This window comes from Corvus cornix, chromosome 18, assembly GCF_000738735.6.
Source record: "Corvus cornix cornix isolate S_Up_H32 chromosome 18, ASM73873v5, whole genome shotgun sequence".
Taxonomy (NCBI): Eukaryota; Metazoa; Chordata; class Aves; order Passeriformes; family Corvidae; genus Corvus; species Corvus cornix.
In genome coordinates this window covers 11,883,678-11,904,770 of record NC_046347.1, presented here as the reverse complement: position 1 = coordinate 11,904,770, position 21,093 = coordinate 11,883,678, and the positions used below count along the sequence as shown (strand labels likewise).

At 60.9% G+C, this 21,093-nt stretch overlaps 2 protein-coding genes across 3 annotated transcripts; both read right to left on the bottom strand.

The window, feature by feature from the left end:
* Nucleotides 1–846: 846 nt before the first annotated feature.
* Nucleotides 847–5,437, bottom strand: CBX4 (chromobox 4). 2 transcript variants are annotated; one of them, XM_039562345.1, is made up of 5 exons: nucleotides 5,227–5,437; nucleotides 5,088–5,131; nucleotides 4,344–4,409; nucleotides 3,604–3,670; nucleotides 847–3,082 (listed from the first exon to the last, which is right to left on the bottom strand). In XM_039562345.1, exons 1-5 carry the CDS (start codon nucleotides 5,293–5,295, stop codon nucleotides 1,748–1,750), a joined length of 1,581 nt encoding a protein of 526 aa, XP_039418279.1. In that variant the 5' UTR covers nucleotides 5,296–5,437; the 3' UTR covers nucleotides 847–1,747. The 2 variants fall into 2 exon arrangements, with proteins under 2 accessions (XP_039418279.1, XP_039418280.1); XM_039562346.1 differs by lacking the exons at nucleotides 3,604–3,670; nucleotides 4,344–4,409; nucleotides 5,088–5,131; nucleotides 5,227–5,437 and adding an exon at nucleotides 3,197–3,584.
* Nucleotides 5,426–16,352, bottom strand: LOC120410988 (basic proline-rich protein-like). The gene is made up of 3 exons (XM_039562588.1): nucleotides 16,127–16,352; nucleotides 5,873–6,811; nucleotides 5,426–5,802 (listed from the first exon to the last, which is right to left on the bottom strand). The coding sequence occupies exons 1-3, from the start codon at nucleotides 16,350–16,352 to the stop codon at nucleotides 5,426–5,428; spliced, it is 1,542 nt and encodes a 513-aa protein (XP_039418522.1).
* Nucleotides 16,353–21,093: the final 4,741 nt, after the last annotated feature.

The window sequence follows — 21,093 nt, the reverse complement described above, 5'->3', positions numbered from 1 at the left end:
CCTCACCCCACATCTCAGGTAGCTCAGGTACCACTGGAGGGTCCACCTTACCCAAACCAATTACATTTGCTTCTCACAAGCTCACTGCTCTGGTCCACACACACACATCAATGTGCCATCAACAATATTTCAACCAGGATCTTTGCTGGAGGAGACATCGACTTTGACCAAAAGCCCAAGAGGAGACAGGCTGGCAGCAGAGCCAGTTTTGCCAGCACCAGGTTTGGAAGGTGGCACTGCCCAGGCACTCAACTGTGTTTGGGGAGGTAACAGGGGGTAGCTGGGGGGGACAGAGACTGAGCACTGTATCTCAGCCACCACGCTTGCAAGCCCTCTCGTAAAGAATTAGCCCCGCACTGTATTTTCAGTGGACTCCAGCAATTATTAATCTTGTTCAGAGATACCTGCAGCTTTCTTGGTGGAATTTGGACCATCCTTCTTTTTGGAGACATTCAGCTTATCTGTGACCCTCTCCAACACTGGGATGGCACTGCTGGGATGGCACTGCTGGGATGGCAACCATCACCCACCACTGCACCACCTTCCCAGCCTGTGCTTCCACAGCTTTCTCAGGTTCCCATCACACAGCTCCCACAGCCCACTCTGGAGGAGGCCAGCCCTGCCTGGGCACTGCTCCTGTGGCCTCGTTGCCCACCCACAACACGGAGTGCCCTCAGCACTGTGGGCACAACACTCCTGGGGTGAAAACTGACCTATATTCAACACGCTCCATTTCAGAGCCAATTTTTAACCTGCAGATACTGGCTCTGGGGCAGCCCAGCTGCAGCCTGCCCACACAGGGACCTGCCATCCGTAATGCTGTAATAAACGCACTCCAAATCCCGGTAGTTTTTGTAAAGGTTTATAGTCCTTTGCCATGATTGCATGATACATTTCTTCCCCTGTGACACAGCCCTCAGACCAGGATGCGCCGCTGGCAGCTCGCAGCAGCTGGGCTTTGCACTCCGATCTACACTAGCTGCAGAACATCAAATGCACTTTCAACATCTCCATTTAATATTTACATTCAAGCAATTAATAATTGGAAGCTTATAGTTTAGACATTTCTAATAGCAGCAATTTCTATAATAGCTCGTTTAGCTTTAGATAACGATTTTTTTTGCACATAGAAACACCACATGTGTACAGTATCAAAAAATATATACGGGATGGTCCTGCGGGTCGTGGGGAGGGCAAGGGACCAAGACTAACAAATGCTCAATGGTTAAAAAGGAGAACAGAAAATAGTCGTTTGATATAGTTTATAAGGTGATCTAGGGGCTCCATAAATCTAGGCTTTATATTTCATTATATAAATACCTACAAATAAATATATTAGCGTGGCCAGGGAGCGACCAGCTTTCAGCTCAAACAATACATTTCAATAACACCACGTACAAACGGGAGCAAGAATCACTTGACAAGTTAGCACTGTTAAAATATAATACTATAACTCTGAGTAACTGGCGGGTCCCATCCTTGTGTGTCCCATTGCCTGCAGGTCCTGGAGCAGCCCCCAGCTGCGGGGCGGGAGCAGCGGCGAGGTCACCCCACGTGGCAGGGATGGCCACCGTGCCCGGCCCTGTCCCGGCGTCCCCTCGGTGGAGACGGCGGGCTCGGCCGCCGCGGCGCGGGCAGGGGCACGTGGGCTCCGGGGAAGGGGCACCAGTACCTTGGAGGGAGGCTGTGGGGCCGGCGGCCCCGGGATGGGCGGGCAGCTCCCACGGGGAGCAGCTGCCATCCCACCTCACACCGTCACGTACTCCTTGAAGGTCACAGTCAGGCAGTTTGCGGTCACATCTGTGATAATTATATTCCCAAAGAAGGGCTTGAATTCCTGCAGGGACTCGGCCTCCTCCTCTTCCTCCTCCTCTGTGGCCTCCTGGGGCTGTGGAGGCTCCGGGGCCGGTTTCTCAGCCGGTGGTGGTGGCGGCAGCTCCGGCTTCACCTGTGCCAGGGCCAGCTCACCCTCCGCCCGCGGCTTCACGCAGCGCAAGTCTATGGGCTCATCCAGGTCTGAGTCCAGCAGGATGACCTCCGGCTGGGCGGGCGGCTCCGGCCGCTCGGGGGCCGGGGGGCTGAGGCAGGTGGGGGCACTGATGCTGCGGGAGGTCAGGCGCTTCTTGCCCGGCTCCCGCTCCACGTGGGGCTCCGACAGGCAGCGCTTCCGCGAGCCGGCGCTGGACAGGTTCAGTCCCATGGAGGAAGGGCTGTGCTCGCAGACAGGACTCAGGGACCAGGGCACAAGGTCCGGCTTGGTAGTGAGCTGCAAGGGCTGCTCTGCTGGAGGAAGCGGCAGCTCCTTGGCCAAGGGAGTCTTTTGGGGACCTTCCTCCAGCTCTGCAGGGGGCTGCCGGCTCTCGCCCTCTGCTTTACTCAGGGCATTGCTGACCACCACCCTCTCCTCCCCTGGCTTCCTCCAAGCCTCAACCTTCTCCTCCCCACCCTTCTTAGGAGTCCTCTCCTCCGCAGCCCGCTTACGGGGAGGCTCCCCAGACTTGATCTTCACCGCCTGCATGCCGTTCTCCATGTACTTGCTCATGACAATCACAATGCGCCCGTTCTTGTTTTTGTTCTTCACGATCTTCATCTTTCCCCCAAGGCCATTGCTGGTCACCCTGTCCCGGGGGGGCGGCCCAGTACCACTGGACAGGTTCTTCTCGGCTCCGTTTTTGCTCTCTGCTGTGAGGTTCTTGACTGGGCCCAGCAAGTTTTTGGCTGGGCCATGAGCCCACTTGTCTGGGTGGGTGACCAGGGGGGTCTTGTTATTGTCCAAGCAGGCCTGGCCCTGCGGCTCTTTGCTGCTGGGCTGGTAATGGGGCTCGTACATCTTGGGGTCCGGCTGGTAGTGGTGGTGCTTCTTGCTGTTCAGCTGGTAGTAATACTTCCCTTTGCTGTGGGACTGGTGCTTCATGCTGCTCTCCTTGCCATTGGGCTGGTACTGGTGGTGCTTCTTGCTGTTGAGTTCATACTGGTGCTGCTGGCTCTTGCCAGAGGAGCTGAGGTCCAGCTTGGGCCTGGTGTCCACGGCTGGGTCCTGCAGGCCCGTGAGGATGTTCGAGCGGCGGGCAAAGGAGGGAAGCTGCAATGCAAAACCAAAGCTGCGGTCAGACAGGGCTGGAGAACCAGGTGCCAGAGCTCCGGCAGGTGCCGAAAGCTCGGGTGGAACCCCCGCCCCTGCAGCAGCTCTCCTTACGGGACGCTGCATCCTGGGGCACCACGTCTTCTAGCAGGCGGCCCCAGCCCACTCCAACTTAGAGGCTGTGCATTGCTCCAGATTAATGAAGCAATGAAAAGAAGAAAAGCCCCCTTCAATCAGCTGTCTGGGAACGGGGGCTGAGCGGGACCGCCGCTGCCGAGCCCGCGAGCAGCCTGCTAATGCCACCCGGGCACGGGCACAGCGGGTCTGCTCCGCGGCCCAGAGGGGAGGGAAGGGGGGGCTGGGGCACCCGCTGAGCTCAGCGCTGGGGGTCCCCGGGGCGTTGCGAGGCGCCCGGGCTGCGCGCAGGCTCCTCAGCATGATGAAACCCGCTGCAAGCAGCTCCCCGGGGACGGCCCGCGGCACAGAGCGCGGGGGTGTGGGGCTGGGCGCCCGCGCTTTACCTGCACGACCAGCGGCTTTGGCTTGGGCCCCCGCTTGCGGTATCCCATCAGCTGCTCCTGCCGCTCCCTGCGGGAACACAGTGTCACGGCGAGGCCCGAGGGCGGCACACGGACCCCCGGTGCCGCCCCCCCACGCACGGCAGCTCCCGCAGTGGCAGCGACCCTACGGGAGCGCAGGGAGGGGGCAGCGGGAGGGGACCGGGGCCCGCAGGTGCGGAGCCGCGGGCCGGGGGTCCCGCAGGTGGCAGCGGGCCGGGGGCACGGGCATCCTGTGGAAGCAGCAAGCACCTTCCCCGCTGTTGCCTCCCCGCTGCGGAGAAGGGCTGAAGTTCACAGTTTGCGCCAAAACACTCCAGGAAATAAATGCGCGGAAAGAGGAAAAAAAAAAAAAAAAAAAAAAAGGCTTAAAAAAAAAAAAAAAAAAAAGCCGAAGCCCGTCCAAGCGCAGCAGCAGCAGCAGCAGCGCCGCCTCCTCGCTCCTCGACTCGCGGCCTCGAATCCCGGGGAGAAGCAGCGCGAGGCGCGGCGTGGGGGGGGAGCGCGGCGTGGGGACCTTGACCCGGAGGCGTCGCCCGGTGGCCCCGCACCGCCCGCCCCGCCGCGGCCGCGCCCCCGGCCCGGCCCGGCCCGCGCCCGCCCCCGCCGCGGCCCCCGGCTCCGTGACGCATCTGCAATTGCGGGAGCGGCGCGGAGCGAGGGTCCCGCCGCCCCTCCCGCATCCCCCAACCTTCGCCGCTCACCTGTTCTGGAAGGCGATGAGCAGCCGGGGGTCCAGGATGTTCTCCTCCGGCTCCCACGTGTTATATCTTGGAGAGGGGAGGAGAGCGGCCGTCACCGCGGGGCCCTGCCGGCGGGGCCGGGGTCCCGGGCAGAGCCACCCCGCAGCACCGGGCCCGATGGGAGCAGGGTGTGAGGCTGGGGTCCCGGGGAGGGGGATGGGCGGGGGGGGGGGGGCGCGGGGACGGTACTGTTTATTTAGCGCAGTTATTATTCCGGAGGAATTCCAGGCATGTCATGATGAAATTTTCCAAATCCCCTTTCCCGGACCCAGGAAAGCGGCCGCGGGGCGGAGGAGGGACCCGGCCGCCGCGTCCCGGACCCCCCCGCGCCCCGCCGCCCGCACTGTCATGCAAGCCCCGAACGCTCCGCAGCGGCCGCGCTCGCTCCGGTGCCGGTGCTGCCCCCGCCTCGGCAGCGGCTCTCGGGGCTGCGGGGCGACGCGGACGATTTTTGCGGTTATTCCCCCTTTCCCCCCCCTTCCTGCCCCCCCCTCCCCGCTCGGTTCTGCAATATGGAGCCCGACTCCCGAGGAGGGAAAGGGGGAAGGAGCCATTTTCTGGTGCACATCAGCCGCCGCCTGCTCGGCTCCCGCCGCCGTCACCGCCGGGCCCCGCCGCCGCCTCCCGCCGCCTGCTCGCCGCCCCGGCTGGGGCCCTTCCCAGACCCCTATCCCCGGCCCCATCCCGCCCGGTGCCGGTACTCACTTGGGCGACCATCCCCTCCATTTCACCAGGTACTCGACTCTGCCCTGAGCGGCGCGGGAGGCAAAGACACGGCGTCAGCGGGAACCGCCACCCCCGGCGCCCCCCGGCCCCCGGCGCCCCCCGCCGCCGCCCCCCGCACCTTTCGGATCCGCTTCTTCTCGATGCTCTCCACCGCGAAGACGTGCTCGCCCACCGCCGGCAGCTCCATCCCGCAGCCGGGAGGGGCCGGGCCGGGCCGCGCTGCAGCCGAGCTGGGCTCGGGCTCCGGCAGCTCCCGCCGCCGGCCCGACAGACACTGAGCGGCGGCACCGCAACCGTGCAAATCCCGGAGCGAGACGTCAGGGAGGCGGCGCCTCCCGGGCCCGGCTGCCCGTCAGCGGCGGGGCCGGGGGATTGGCGCAGCCCTGCCGGGGAGCGAGGCGGGGAGGGGGCGGGCGGGGGCCGGGCACGGCGGCGCGGGGAGGGGGGCGCGGGCAGCCCGGCTCCCGCCCCACGCGTGACTCAGCACGGCCCCCACGGGGCTGGCGGGGGGCGGCACAGCCCGCGGGGCAGGTGCGCGACCTGTCCGAGAGGACAGGGGTCGACCGGAGGATGCGCGGGAGGACGAGCCCTCGGGAGGGCTCCACGCTGCGCCACGTCGCGCGGTGCCCCGGGCCCGGCGGCGGTCCCACCCCCGGCACGGCCCCAGCCGCTGCCGCCAGCCGTGGGCCCGACCCTGCCGGGGAAGCCCTGTCCCCGCTGCCCGGCGGGTCCCTGCGGCCGTGGAGCGCCCGGCCCGGGGACACCCAGCGGCGGCGGCAGCGGGCCCGGGCCCGGGGCAGGTGGCGGCGCTTTCCCCGCCCGGTGCCGGAAGCCGCGCACGGCGGCGGGGCCGCTCGGGGAGCCCGGTGCGGGCGGCTCCGCGCACTCCCTCCTCGTGGAGCGGATCGCGGGGAGCAGGCTGGAGCACACGCGTGTCCGCGGCTGCCAGCGGGGCCACCCGGCCGCTCCCTGCGCTGCTCCGGGAAACGTGGCGGTGCCGGAGCGGGAGGCACCTTTCCCCGGACAGGTGGAGCGGGGCCGGACACCGTCCCGGTGTGAGCCCCGTGCAGCCCCCGCCGTGCGGGCCGGCACCTCCGGGCCTCCCGCCGCCGCTATGGGAGCGCCCCGGGCGCCGCACGGCCGGGGCAGCACGGCGGGGCCGCGGGCACGCGTGGGGTGATACCCGAGGCGGCGAGGAACCCTCGACCCCTCCCGGGGGGCTCGGCTCACGGGACTCGGTCCTCTCAGGTGCCCGGCTGTGTCCCCGAGCCGGCGCCCCGGAGCAACCGGAGTCTCCTTGCCCGCTGACAAGGGGGCCGTCCCTGGGGCTGGCGTGGGCGGGGGATCTCGGTGCCACCGTCCCCCTTTTCCCCCCCGGCTCTGCCGGGCCGCGGCGTCCCGCCGGCCCTCGCCTAGGGCGATTGGTCCCCGCGGGGCCGGGCCGCCCGTGGGGTTCCCGGCAACTTTCGCCGGGAGCGGCGGGGCTGAGCTCGAACGGCACCGGCCCGGAGCGGCTCCTTTGCCCGGGTAGGGCAGCACCCCCGTCCCCCGAGCACGTTCCTCGTTCCCCCGGGCTCGGTCCCAGCCCGGCCCGCGGGCTCGCCGGCCGCCGCGACCCCGGCCAGCAGCAGCCCTCACCCTCGGGGGCCTTGCCCGGGCCCGGAGGTGCGGAGGCACCGGAGGGGACACACCGGGAGGCACCGCTGAATGTCACCGCGCCGCAGCCCCTAACAAAGACGCAGCCGCCGCGATCGCAGAGCCGAGCCAATAAAAAGCAAACTGATATTACAATTTTGATTTCCCTGGAGGGCCGAAGGGGCTTAATGTAAGAATTATTATCCATTGTGAACAGCAGCCCAAGGAAAACACACACGGGAAGATTTAATTTTTTTTTTTTTAACTTAGCGGTTTTCCTAAGAAACATACATTCATTGAAATTTATGCCAGCGGAGTTTGTTAACCCTCCCCTTTGACATTTCCAGCTTCTCCTGTTGCCAGAGGAGACAAGCCGAGCACAAACCACTAATGCTCGCAATAAAACTAAATGCCCAGGGACGAGCACGGTTTGGTGCGATTCCTCCCCAGCCTGGGTAAGCTGCAGAGCACGTCCAGCTCCGGATCCAGCCCGGCTGGGAAAGCTCTGCTCTTCCCAGGACACAGTCAGGAATAGGCGATGAGGAGGGCAGAGCTGGCTGCATATATATATATATATATATATATATGTATAAAATTTTTTTTTAAATATTTTTTTAAACATGTGACCAGACATCCTTGGTGTCTTTTAGAGCCTGCCTCAGGAGCAGTACGAGTGATGAAATATAATATATATTAAAAAAAAAAAAAAGTGAAACAACACTGAAAACCAATATTAAAAGCATTTTAATCACTGCCTGGCCCCTGGCTCCCATGGCTCAGCAGCAGCTCCCGTCCTTCGGGTTCGTGTAGGATCTTCATCTGCTTTCTGTTACGGGGCTGATTGCACATGATTCACAATAATGATGGTAATGGTGGTGATTTTCTGTCTCTTACCTTGCTCAGGCAGCAGCAGTTCATGAACTGATACATCTTTCTCTTTGTCAGGCCCAAAGAGGACACCTTATTTGAACCACATAAAATAGCCTAAATAGGGAAAGTGGGAAGCATTTCCAACTGTTGCCTCTTCCTGACTGGCTGGGGCATAACGCTGGGATGAGACAAGGAAAAGGATTCCTGTTCTGACCAAAAGGAACAGGAGCCAACCGCTGCCTTTAAAGCCAAGAGAGGAGAGGGTTGGCCCTGGGCAGTTCCTTGCTGGTTTGCTGGTGGATCAGGCAGGTACAAGGCACAGACACACATTCAGTGCGTACCCTCCCTGTCACTGCACTCCTGGCCAAAAATTCAGATTCCTCCTTCTCTGCAGAGCCTGAGCGATGGGTGCTGCTGCTCCCGGCAGGAGGACTCTGTCCCAGGTGGAGGGGTGGGGGCTCCAGCCCCCTGTGATCCCGAGGTGGGGCTGCTGGGGTGCAGCTGTAAGACAAAACCTCTAACAGCCAGAGACAGATGGGCTTCCTGCAGGTGCTAGGAACCATACCAAGGTAATTTCCCCTCAAATACTTGCTGGCCACGTTCCCTCCATGTACCTAGAGCTGATGTCTGTCTATGTTTATTCTTTTCATCATTATTTATAAAGTTCTCACCCCGGACCCAGAGTCAGCTCTGTGGCAGTGCCTCGCTTGGGGTGGGTTCTGCCTCTCCAAAAGAAGCTGCTCCGCTTCCCCTTGCCCCGTACGCCAGCAGCTCCTGCAGCCCCGCTCTGTGTTTGCCATCAAGCAGCACTGATTACACATGCCATCATTTCTGATGTTGCTCATTAGTCTGTATCATTATTAGCAATTCAAACCAGCAATTCTTTTCCAGCTGCAATCCTCCAGCTCCACCAAGGCGACTCCAAGGCTGCAGTTTGGGTGCTCACCTTTTCCTCCCCTCTGCCCCAGCAAGGCCGGTGGTTCCTACCCCATCTGCAAAGCCAGGAGCACACCAGGCTGAGCACCAAATAATAACAGAAGTTAATTCGTGGATAGTTACAGCATTTCCTTCAAGGCCACTCTCACAGGGGGCCAGGCACCGACTTTGCCATGTCCTTGGAGCAGGGGGGAGGGCACTGGCCCCATTCATCCCTACCTGGCCGCCCACAGCCTTGGCCAGCTGGGCTCCAGGATTTACCCTTCTGCTTTTGTCAGCTCTGGCTTGCATTGGAAGTTGTGGCCAGTCTGAAAAACAGATTATGACACAGCCCTTGCTGAGGTCAACACTGTGCCGGAGAAAGACAAGAAGAGGATGAGTAGGTAGGCTTGGAAAAAGAGACAACAAAAAAAAGCAAACCCACAAAAACCTAAACCCACCCACCCAATCAATAGGATGCCATGAAGTACGATGTGAACAATGAAACCCTGTTCCAGGTTGCCAAGGCAAATCTGTCAATAGAGTATTGAACAAGCAAATCTGACTTGCAATTATTGTCTCCTTCTAAATACAGGCTGCCCCTCTGCCTTGCAGCTCAGCCCCAGTGCTGGTGTGGGGAAGCTCAGTGATTGCTGGCTCAAAATGGTGAGGGAAGAGTCAAGTCTGGCAGCTGGGCTGGAATTTACTCCAACACATGCACTAAAACCCCCCGGAGCATCCCCACCACCTTCACTGCAGCAGCTGAAGTGACATGTGCCCTGCCCCCAGTGTAACAGGCAGCAGCAAAAAACCCTTTGCAAAACTGTTCATCCTTTGAGGCTTTCTGTAAAACATCCAGAGCCATGAAGCACACACGGGTGTCCTCAGCACCGAGTAGCCAGCATTTTGTTACGCTTAGGAAAGCACCATGAAGAGCCTGAGCACTCGAGGCTGAGGCTCTCAGTGTGGTGGCCTTAAAATCCAGCACAGCAGCAGGGTCTGGAGCTGCCACCACCCACCCAGAGGCAGCAGCAGTGGGAAAATCCAGAGGCAAAACCACCCCGAACTGGGTCATCACGTGGAAATTTAAATGGCTTCACAAGTGCATCGCTGCTGCTGCTGCTGCTGCTGCTGCACATGGGGCCGCATTAGGTGAATGCTTTTTTCTGGTGCTGCTGCCAGTGCAAGCCAGAGGAGATTGTGAGCAGAATCCTCAGGAAGGAGACACTTGCAGGAGCTCACCGAGTGCTCCCACAGCAGTTCAGCACAGTACAACGGAGCAGTTTTTGCGTAGCTGATGGAGGGGCTGAGGCGCAGGGGACACGGGGCAGCGTTACCCAGAGCAGCTGCTTTGGGAGCATGGCTGGGCTCCCCTCAGCACTGGAGCTCACCATGAATGAGGCAGCCCCGGAGGAAGGAGGGACAGCCCTGCTCTGCAGAGCTGCAGCTAGCATGGGCAGGGAGGGCAGCACCTGAGAGCAGGTTCCCAGGATGCTCCATCCCTCGGGCACTCGGCTGGGAATAACCCCCCTTCCCCAGGGCTCTTTTCTGCTGTGCCTTCCCCCGCACAACCTCAAGCATGGGTGCCAGTGAGGGAGCCTCAGAGACCATCTGTCTTTAATCTTCTTAGAGCCAGGCAAGTCGGGAGAAATTCAGAGGAAAGAGGCACTGAAGTCCCTCTGTCCCTGGCTGTGACAGCACAAGGCTCAGCACACAGCTGGTGGGAGCAGGTCCTGCCTGCCCCACATCCTCAGAGCAATGCAAGCTGCCTGGGACAGCAGGCAGAGAGCACCGGGAAGTGCTTCCACCCCCTGGAGCAGAGGGAGACGGGAACCGCTTCCCCACACGGGGAGCCTGATAACGTCTCCAGCCCCGTCCTGCCCTGCACCTTCCTCAGATCCAAGCAGCCCTGGAGAGATCTGTCCTTGGAGCTCTTCCCTCTCTTATCACTTAAGCTGATGCTGTTCCTTGGCAGCTGAGTGCAATGATGAGATTTTCTCCATCAGAACTGGGTCTGTGCGTGTGTCCTCGGCACGGCTGCACCCGCCCACGGTGGCAGCGAGGACGCTCCTCAGGTGCAGGGATGGCCCCATGCCCACTCCTCCTGTTGAGCCTCCAGGCACCCAGTGCCACTTCTCCCTCTTGGGCAGGAGCTGGGCTGAGCCAAGGAAAAGCCGAGCACAGCATCCACAGCCACCTCATCTCACACTCAAAGCCTCCTGTCTCCCAGTCGTGCAAGCAAAGCTTCCTGGGATGAAGAAGCATCCACAAGGCCTTCCCTAGCTGCAGGGGAAACTGGACTGGTCATGCTAAGCTATTTAAGCACAGACACTGATTGATTGATCTGCTAAGATTACAGCCGAGGACAGTTGCAGCCCTCTCATGCTGGGACCTGTGCTGGGGGTACTGTGAGCTTTTCTGCCTGTGCTCTGCTCCCACAGCTGTTTGTGCAGCACCTGGCACTGCCAAGGTTGGGAGCAGCTCCTCTGGAAGAGCAGTCTGATGCCACATCGTGCTGATCCAAAGTGCCACCCTGGCCTCCCCTCCCCGGGCAGAGCGATGATGAGAGTGGTGATCGCCCACAGACAGAGCTGATAATTACCGGCTGGGGCTGGGGCTGGGACCGCTCGGGGACCTGTGGGAAGATCGGCATCGAGGGCCTTGTCAGCACATGTCCTGCCTCGTGGTCCGGGCATGCCACACGGCAGAGCTGGCACGTGGACAAATCACCCAGCACAGCAGAGCTGAGCCCTGGGCTGAGCTGCTGTGGGCACTGCGGAGGTGCTGCCCTGGGGACAGGGACCCTCGGGCTCTGGGGGCTGGGAGACACCCTAGGGCCCATCGTCAACCCCAGGGATGTGGGGTCCTGGCTGGTGGCACCACGAGCTCGTTGTGCTGTACTGTGCCGTGGGGGGCTGTGAGCTGGGGTCTGTCCTTACAGGAATGGCTGCGGGATCCTTGCTCAGGAGCCAGCTGGGAGCTGCCGGCTTGGATTCAGCAGCTTTGCTGTGCACGGAGAGACTGTGCAGCCCCAACCCAGCCGAGTGCTGCTGCACAGGAACGAGAGGCTGCGGCCCCTGCCCTCCTCCCCTCCAGCAGAGCCACTGCTGGTGTCCAGTGGCCACAAAAAGCATCATCTGGCAGAGACGCCCCAGTTTCTGCAGGGTTCCCGCCTGAGCCCCGCTGGCGTGCAGGGCGCTGGTGTGAGGGGAGGGAGGAAGCGTGCTCAGCTCTGCGGTCAGGCAGTTTCCATCCCTGCACCTGAGCCGAGGCGGCGGCACAGCTCCTCTCAGCCCTTCCCTCCGGCTTCCTTCCGCCCGCACCCCGGCAGGTTCTGCTGAGCCCTGACTGCGAGGCAATTTCACCAACCCACAGACTGCCCTGGCACTTCATCCCCTCAGAGGATTAAACTGAGTATTTTTGTTTTCAAAGGTTTGAGAAAGATTTCCTGGCCACGCTGTCTGCCCGCCACGTGTTGTGCTGTCACCAGGTCTGCCTGCTCCAAAGCCGCTTAGTCCAACCCACGTCGAACTGCACTAAACCCATCAGGAGATGGATGCTTTGCCTGGGGGAAGGAAGCTGTTGGTCTCTACAGGGCAGAACCTCAATTCAAGGCATTGTGGGGGCTGCTCCATGCCCCTGCTCCTGCTGATCAGCAGGGCTTGGGCACAGTGATTCCGTGATTTGGGTGACTCAGCACCCAAACACAGCACTGGTCCCTCTGCCATGGCAGAAAGCTCAGCCTTGGGCCTGGAAGACATTTTCATGGCCTATGAATTCTTTAAACCCAAAGGCTGATGATATGTGAGCCCTTTGCACGTGTTGGACAGGGCAGAGCAGGCCCTGGGCTCCGGCCGAGCTCTGCACTGCTCACACTGGGTTTCTGTGCCTGGGAACAGCCACACAGGTGCTGAGTGAGCACAGCTGGGAGACACAACTGGTCGCTGACTGGTTAGACTGGCTCCTCCAACCTCTGCCCTTCCTTGGACTACCTGGATTTGGTTATATACAGCCAACTATTTGCTAAGGGACTCAAGGGGCTCCAGGGATCCTGCGCTGCTCCTACCTGGCACAGTGCTCCTGTCCCACAGTGACACTGTCCTGGGCTCCGTGGGTGTCAGTGCCTGACCCTTGGATGCTTCCTCATGCCGAACATTCAGGTGAAGACGTTGCAGCAAAGACTGCAATTCACCCATGGGAGATGGATAGAGAGCAGGGCTGGGGGCTGTTCCTTGGAAAGCTGCAGCCCATCTTCCTTTTCACTTCCCCTTCTCTCAGGCGACTGTGTGTGCCCTGGGCAGCTATTTTTAGGCTGCTGCTTGCTGTCTGCTTTCCCCTGGGGATGCTGAGCAGGTTCTGGGAACTCCAGCTGTCTCTTGGGCAGCATGAGAGATGCTTTTCTTCCTGAGTTTGCTCCTTCACTCCCCAGCACATGCCCTGGCTCTGCCACTCCCCTGCAGCTGCCCTGGCACTGGGCACGAGGCTGAGATGCCCATCCCAGGAGCACTGGCGCTGCTGAGGGGTTTTGAGGGGATCTCCTGTGCCGGGGCGATGCTGATGCTCTGCCCAGGCAGCCGGGATTGCAGGGCAAGGCTGATTCATGGGGCTCTGTCATTACAGTCACAGCGGCTGTCCTGAGCCCCGAGGATTTACTGCCCGCAGCCAGGAAATACGGCACATGCAGACTCCTTGTGCTCCCCATGCTGGAGGGAACATCAGGAGCGCTGGTGTAACCCTGCTGCTCTGGGGCACGGTGGGTCTGCAGGGACACGACGGTTTGGGGGGGACAGGGGGTGTGAGGTGACGCCGTGCGCAGGTTGGAGCACGAGGCAGGGGCGCGGGGCTGCCCGAGGCAGGATGGGCGCTGCGAGGGGCAGCGATGGGGGTTGCAAGGGGCAGAATTTGGGGACCCCAGTAGTTGCGGTGCTGCCGACACGGAGCACTTCGCTGCTCAGTCCCAGCTCCCTGAGCACGCCTGCCCGAGCTGGGGGTGCCTGGGACACCTTCACGGCATCAGGGCCAGCCCCGGGGAGGCTCCAGCTCCGCGTTCCCGCAGCCCATGTTTGGGCTTTGGCTGCAGCAGGGCCATAAAAGGCAGCGTGGGGAGGGCGCTGGCACCGGGCCCGCGGCATCTCCGTGTGCAGGGGCATCCCGGGGAGCCGCTACCGGGAATCGGGGCTGGGGCCGGGGCAACCCCATGGAGAGGGGGCTCTGGGTCTCCCCCGGCCCACTGCTGCCCAGTCTGTGTCCCACTGCTCCCACTGCTCCCAGAGCCCGGGACGGGCGTTGCTGACTTCATCCGCAGCGCTCTCCTGAGGGCTGGGGATCCAGAGCTGCTGCTATCCAGTGTCACCCTCGGTGGAGTGGCAGTGGCAGCGCATGGCACGGGAGGTGCTGCGGATGCCAGGACCGGGAATCAGTGGGACCAGGAGAGACTGGCATGGGCTGACAGCCTAGAAATGAAATCCAGGCTGAAGCCACACTGCAAATCCATCCCTGGGGATGCTCGGGCTCGGAGGCGTCTCGAGGGGCGGAATGGGGCAGCCGGAGCCCAGGCAGAGGGGAAGGAGCAGCAAACTCATCCACATCCATGCAGAGAGGGGCAGGGAACGGCCCTGTCACCCCACGGGGGCTGATTCACGAGCAAAGCCCGAGCTGCTGGGCCGGGCGGGTGTGAGCCAGCCAGGAGGAATGTGAGGAAGACAGACGGTGAGGAGGAAGGGCGATTCCCCAGGTATCAGGGTGAGCACCGCTGAGCTGCCGGGCAAAGTGTGAAGGCTGCAGAGCTGGGGCCAGGCACTGGGAGAGGGTGGGAGGGCTGTCCCCAAACTGCATCCCCTGGGGCCTTCCGAGCTGGGCTGGGCACAGGCTGGCAGGCTCTCCTGGAATAGGGAGCTGGGCTGTGGCTGAGGGGAGCCCTGGCAGGAGCTGTGTCCTTCCTGAGCCCTGGCATCATCAGCTGTGTCCTTCCCAAGCTGTGGCCCCAGCACCCAGCTCCCTGTCCCAGTGCACCCAGCAGCTTCCTTGCTCCTGCTGCAACTTCCAAGTGAGTTTTGGCCATGCAGGTATGTAACACTGAGCCCAGTGCAGCCATTTCAGACCTGGCGTTAGACAAAGCAAAGTAAATCTCAATAATGCCACCTCCCCACGCCCTGGGCCGCTGCCACGGCGTCTGGGGGCTCAGCCCCGGGCCCGGCAGGTGCCCGTGCCTGTCCTGTCCCCTGTGCCACAGAAGATGCAGGGCTGATTCATCTCCCGCCTTGGCTCCTGCTTACGTATGTTCGCTCTGTTCATTCCCTGCCTGAGCAGCTAAATTAAGCCGAGCAACAATGGGCCATCGATTATCCCATTATATTTCCATCGGGCCTGACTTCCCAGCGGCTCCTGGAGGGCGGCACACGTGGCTCTGGCAGGGGCTTGGTGCAAAGAGCCCCTTGCCAGGTTCTGCTCTTGCCCCTGGTGTCCCACACACCGTGGAGACACCAGATCCACAGCCCCACACTGGATCCACAGCCCCACCCCAGATCCACAGCCCCACACTGGATCCACAGCCCCACACTGGATCCACAGCCCCACCCCAGATCCATGGCCCCACACTGGATCCACAGCCCCACCCCAGATCCACAGCCCCACCCCAGATCCACAGTCCCACACCAGATCCACAGCCCCACACTGGATCCACAGCCCCACCCCAGATCCACGGCCCCACACCGGATCCACGGCCCCACACTGGATCCATGGCCCCACACCGGCCACTTCCCTGGCTCCGGCAGGGACGATGTGGCAGAACCCAGATGCCAGCACTGATGCACCTGTGTAGGAAATGGTCCTTTGTCAGGGGAACCTCCCCATCCCAAGGACTCTTGAGAACCATCCCAGCTCTGGCAAGGTCAGGTCTTGCTCCAGCCATTTGCGCAGACCTGGGGGCTGTGTCCTCTCTGTCCTTCGCTTTCCGCAGGGCTCTGTCTGTCCCTCTCTGAGTCTCAGTTGTCTGTTTCTTCCTGTGTCACCTATTCCAGCCCCGCTTGTTCTGAGTCTTTTTATGACCCAAAAGCTGACAAGCAATTTTTCCGGACCAGAGAGGTTGGCACGTGTGGACCCTTCATGACTGCTCCACAGTGCCCCTCTCCTGGCAGGGCTCCGGCCCGGCTCTGCCCCAGAGCTCCGTGATGCCTGTGACCATCCTGGAGCATGGAGCGTCCTTCCAGCTGCAGTTTGCTGGAGAAGGGCTGGGTCAGGCCGTGTTCGTGGCAGCAAGGACAGGGGTGGGCATCCCGGGGTGGCCCGGGCAGTGCCATGGGGGTGACAGCCCAGGGGGGCCCCGGTCTGCTCCCTGCGTGGGGCTGGCTCGGACGCCCACTCCCCGCTCCCAGAGCGCTCTGAAGCAGCTCAGGAGCTGAGAGTGACGCTGCTGTGTCTGCACGGGGATGCGCCGGCAGATCCTACCTGCGTCAGCAGCTGAATTCCCTGCTCTCATTCCCGCTCCGGCAGCTCCTTAACCCTTTCCTGCCACCCTGAGCACGGGCTCCTTGGAGCTTATGCCAGGGTGGCTGTGACCCTCCGGCTGTGGCAGCCACACCTGCCCTGTCCCCACACACCTGCGGGAGGGGACGCAGCGTCCCCCAGCTCTGCACCCTGTTCGGTGCCCCGGCTCTCCCGCACCCTTTCCTTTCCCAGCCCGTCCTGGCCACGCTGCATCCCGGCCGGGGTGGGTGCTGTCGCAGCATAGGGCTGCTCCAGAGCCCGGACTGTGCTGTCTCCGCTGTTCCCGATCCCTGGGGAGGGGCGGCAGCGTTTTCCCAGTGCTCCTGCTGCTGTCGGCATCGGCATGGGGCAGTTTTATCACCTTGGCAGAGGGCCTGAAGGCCAGCTGGTGTTTGGGCTGTGTCCAGGGTTTTCAGTCATGGCTGGAAGTTTTTCACTGCCTACCCTCACCTGCGATATGTGGAAATTGGGTTCCTGAAACCAGGACCCAGCTTCTGGAGCCGATTTGGGCCAGGCAGCCCTCCTGGCAGGTGCCTTTGCTCCCCAGCACGAGCAGCACCAAAGGGCTCTCTGCCTTCATCCACAGCACAGGCTCTGCCCAGTGCTGAGGGCTCGGGGTCATGCAGGCGTCAGGATCGCTGTGCCGGGGTGTTTGCCAGGTCCCTGGGCTCTGTGGCAGCCCCCGTGTCTCTCCTGCAGAAACCTCTGGAGAGCAGAGAGGACTCTGGCAGATGCCCATCCCTCAGCACCTCCCTGCCGCCTCTGCCACCGCCAAGGTTAGTCAAGCCCCGGCTGCAGACAGAAGAAGCTGAACTTGTTTGTGGTTTCTGAAAGACAAACCCAAGCCAAACAAAATCAAAAATCCCAGGAAGAGTCCTTGGGCTGCTACTTCTCCTGCTGCTGCTTTGCCACATGGAGCAGGAGCTTTGGCAGGGCCTGAACTTGCTGAATTCAGAGGGACCTGGTGTACTGGGGCACTGGAAGGCTGCCAAAGAATCCCTCACCGTCGGCAAGGAGCACCACTCAAAGTCTGGCTGACCCCAGGTCCCTTTGCTGGGATGCCTGAGCCGTGTCCGTGCTCACTCCTGTGGTTTTGGGAAGGACTGGGTGTGGGGCTGAGCCACGTGCTGCTGCAGCAGGGCTTTCCCCACCCGCGCTCCGCTGGCTCTGGATGGGCAGCGCCAGCCTGGCCGCTCCTCGCTGCAGAGCCCCGGCAGCCCCACGGCGAGTCCGAGCCGGCAACTGCTGGCACAGCTCCTGCTGGGCTCTGCCGGAGCTGCCCCAGCCTCTGCTGCTCTTCCAGGTGCCGTGAAACCACATTGCGAGCTGTGTTTGTGTTCAAATGAGCCAAATAAAGGGCGTGCAGAGCCCGGGGCGCCGCGCTCGGGCAGGGCTGGGCTGTGCCCGGGGCAGGATGTGCCCGTGAGCTCCAGCCGGCCGGACTGGTCTATTTTTATGGCCCAAGCGGAGCGACCCGGGGATTAATCAGCCAGCCTAGGAGGACAGGCTACGTTGGGTTTGAAATTCTTTTTAGGCAGGTGAGTCTCTTTGTTCTTGCGAGCTGTAATTTTTCATTTGACAGGCAGCGTCCCTTGACAAAACAGCCAAAGAGCCACATCCAAACACACCCAGCCCTGGGACGTTGGCACCAAGCCCCTCACCTGCCCCTGCCCCACTCCCAGGTGACAATTTCCCCAGTGCAGCAAACTCCAGGGGGCGGTTTGGCCAGACCTGTGTGGTCAGTGCTCAGTGCCAAGGACAAACGAAGCTGACCCATTGACCCCGTTCCGCGCCCCCTCCCAGCCTCGGGACACCGCGTGGCACCTCTCCCCTCTCCCCCCGTGCCCAGGTGTCCTGGGACCAGCCCAGTCTCCCTCTCGAGGTGTCAGGCTGCTCTGTTCCCCTCTCCTCAGGGTTCCAGGCGCAGGATCGGGTTCCCACCGGGATTACAGAGGGTAGCGTTACCAGGGACAGAGGGCTCCGTTTTCGTTCCGCCCTGCTCGCCTTCCCCCCGGCAGCGGGAGGCAGGAGGATGTGTCAGCTCAAGGCTGAGGCTAAAGAGGCTTACACTGACTATTTACCTTCGCGAGGGGCTATTTTTGGCTGCTCAGCTGCCGCTAATGCAACGCTCAGGGCGGCGACCGAGAAGACGCCACGTGAGGGTCACTGTCCCTAGGATCCTCTTTCCTCCTCTGTAGGGACCGAAGCTTGGCTTCTTTTTTGTTTCTTGTTTTTTTTTTTTTTTTCAGATGGCAAAGAGTGTCACAAAGGAAAATCTTGGGGACAGGCCAGAAGGACCTTGGAAATACACTGCCCTGTCCAGTGTGTGACTCGTTGCCATCTTTCACTGCAGGAAAATCCCAAGGTTGCTTCCAGCGCTATCCCAGGCACTGCCAGAGGGCTCCGGTTGGCTTCACAGATCCCATCTGCCCCCCCCGACAAGCTCAGACGGTTGTGGATCTCCAGTGTGAGTTAAATAATGGCATCACAAGCTAATGGACAGGCTGAGACTGGAATCGGGTCACTGGGACGTGAGTGCTGCTGGTCCTTGGGAGCATCTGGGGACCAGCTCCACGCCTTTGTGTCCCTGACTGTGGCAAAGTGGGGTCAGAGTGTGCCAGGGGCATGGGGAGCTCCAGTGGGGAGCACAGGGACAGACACCTGAAGTCTCTTGCTGGCAGAGCGACACTCAGGGCACACCAGGCATGGCAGAGTGGCCAAGGGAGGCAATTGGTCCCAGTGATGCACACCCAGAGCTGAGCCCTGCTTCAAACAGAACCCAGCTTACTCCACATGCTGGAAAGCTGCAGTGCAGAGTCTTTAACTAAACGAATCCTGAGTGATTTCCACATTGCTGAATGACATTTTAATAGTGGAAAAATAACACTCCAAATTATCTACTTCATCTCTTCCTATTGTCTTTTACTGGCTGGGAACGAGTGCTGCAGCAAAACCAGCTCTGGCTCTTCTGGGAGGGGTTTGCTGGTGCCTCCCAGCCCACTGCAGGAGTGGGGAGATGAGGAGGGGCTGTTCCCCTGTGCCCAGCACCCCGTGAGCCCCGCAGGGGCTGCCCCCATGCCCAGTCCTGGCAGGGCTGCCCACAGCTCGCGGCTCCTGGGAGGCTCCGGCTGCCCCGGCACCAGGAGCAGCCACGGTGCTGCCAAGGCCTCACAGCGATGCCCGTCCCACGTGGGGCTGGCAGGTGGCAGAAGGCAGTATCTGGCTCCTGCTGTCCCCCTGGGGAGCTGGCACCTGTCCCCACGCCACCGACTGGCTCTGCAGGAAGATGCTTCTGGCATTTTCTGCCGGGTGGTTTTTCTGACCTGAATTCAGCCACTGCCACTTGGAGCTTCCATCTGGATGGAGCCATCGAGTGCTGCCACAGGTCCTCGGGCTGCCATCAGCAGAGCCTGGGGACAGCAGTGCAGGCCCCGCACTCAGCACGTCTCTGAGTGGCTGCAAAAGGGGCGGCTCAAGCTGGGGAATGAATGGTGTCTGCCCAAGTGCTGTCCCCAGCCCGCACAGCAATGGACACACAAAAGCCTCACACAAACTTTTATTATCACTGAAACATCATAAATCTTGATGAACTCCCCGTCCCAGAGCAAAGCAGCCCCAGCCCTTACACGAGGTGTCCCCTGCCAAACCCCAGCTCACACCTGCAGCCTCGGAGCTGCCGCAGCCGGGCCAGCTCAGAGCTGTGCCATTCTGAGTGGGTTTCCCCACTGCTCTCATCCAGGAGAAAGTTTTCGTCCTCTGGATTAAAGGCACACAAATTGGGAGCTGAACTGTCCTCCTGCCACTCAACAGCCAGCCCTTGGCATGTTGCCTTCAGTGGGTCAAGGCTTCTTCCATTCAGGAACACTGCGTGCTCTTGGCTGGTGCTGGTTCACACAGAGCATCCGAGCTCCAGCCTCACTTCCCAGCAGGAATGGGGCTCCAGGACAGGCTGTGGGTAAGGCTTTGCAGAAGGATTTTGAGAGAAATGTGCTTGTCAAGTGCAGGAACCCACCCAGCACTGCCCGAGGACACGGTAGTTCCACACAAACATTCCTGAGAGGCAGAGCTGGGAAGTGAGCCTGCCTAGGGCAGCTCTGTGGGAAGCAGCGTGGAGGGAGTGAGAGGGAGCAGGACAGCCAGGGAAGGCTGCAGAGGGATGCAGGGAGGCACAGCCCACTGCCACCTCAGCTCCTTTTCCACCCCCACAAGGAAACTGCTCCCCTGGCTCTGTTTGGCACAAACGCTGGCTCAGGACACGCCTTTGGAGGCCATGGAATTTGGTAAGAACCTTTGGCAAGAGGGCTCGAGGCCCCAGCTCCACTTCTGGCTGGCAAAATTTACAGCAGACGAGAGAAATGCTGCCCTTTCAAAAACACCCCAAGGGAAACCTTTATCAGACAGAGCTCATCAAAAACGACTGCAACAAAGCAAGTTTCATTTTCACTTTGGGATGTGGAACGGGGGGCACTGGCACTGACTGAAGAGCCTAAAACCCACACGGAGTGTATGTGCCACAGGCTGTGGCAGTGACAGGCAAGGACAGTGAATATTCAGTAATTGAGGAGAGCCAAAGGAAACACAATGGGAAACATACTGGAAACAGCAGACTAAAGTATTAAAGTCTGCAGTTGTCAGCATAAAGAAACAGCTTTGCTGTAATGTGAGAGAATCACAGAATGGTTTGGGTTGGAAGGGACCTTAAAGCTCATCTCATTCCAACCCCTGCCATGGGCAGGACACCTTCCACTAGGCCAGGTTGCTCTAAGCCCCGTCCAGCCTGGCCTGGGACACTTCCAGGGATCCAGGGGCAACCACAGCTTCTCTGGGCACCCTGTGCCAGGGCCTCACCTACGTCCCAGGGAAGAACTGCTTCGCAGTATCTCATGAAGAAGGAAACTTTGGGCGGTGCCTGTGAAATACCCTGACTCAGAGCAGCAGTGCTTTGAGATGTGGGGCTGTCCATTTTCTATAAAAATGGAAAAAAAATCATGCCAGCCAGTATCCTATAAAACCAGAAAAGGCCAGAGACAAGACTTTGAGGTCACCAGTCCTTCCTTGCTGACAAAGCAGACACCTTTCC

Coding starts and splice junctions, on each gene's coding strand:
- CBX4 (XM_039562345.1), bottom strand. CDS start 5,295: ATGGAGCTGCCGGCGGTGGGCGAGCACGTCTTCGCGGTGGAGAGCATC. Junction 4,410..5,087: donor TGGAGGGGATGGTCGCCCAA/GTGAGTACCGGC, acceptor CCCCTCTCCAAG/ATATAACACGTGGGAGCCGG. Junction 3,083..3,603: donor CAAAGCCGCTGGTCGTGCAG/GTAAAGCGCGGG, acceptor TTTGCATTGCAG/CTTCCCTCCTTTGCCCGCCG.
- LOC120410988 (XM_039562588.1), bottom strand. CDS start 16,352: ATGCCGACAGCAGCAGGAGCACTGGGAAAACGCTGCCGCCCCTCCCCA. Junction 6,812..16,126: donor CGCTGCGTCCCCTCCCGCAG/GTGTGTGGGGAC, acceptor GGTGACATTCAG/CGGTGCCTCCCGGTGTGTCC. Junction 5,803..5,872: donor CCCGCTGCCGCCGCCGCTGG/GTGTCCCCGGGC, acceptor CTTCCCCGGCAG/GGTCGGGCCCACGGCTGGCG.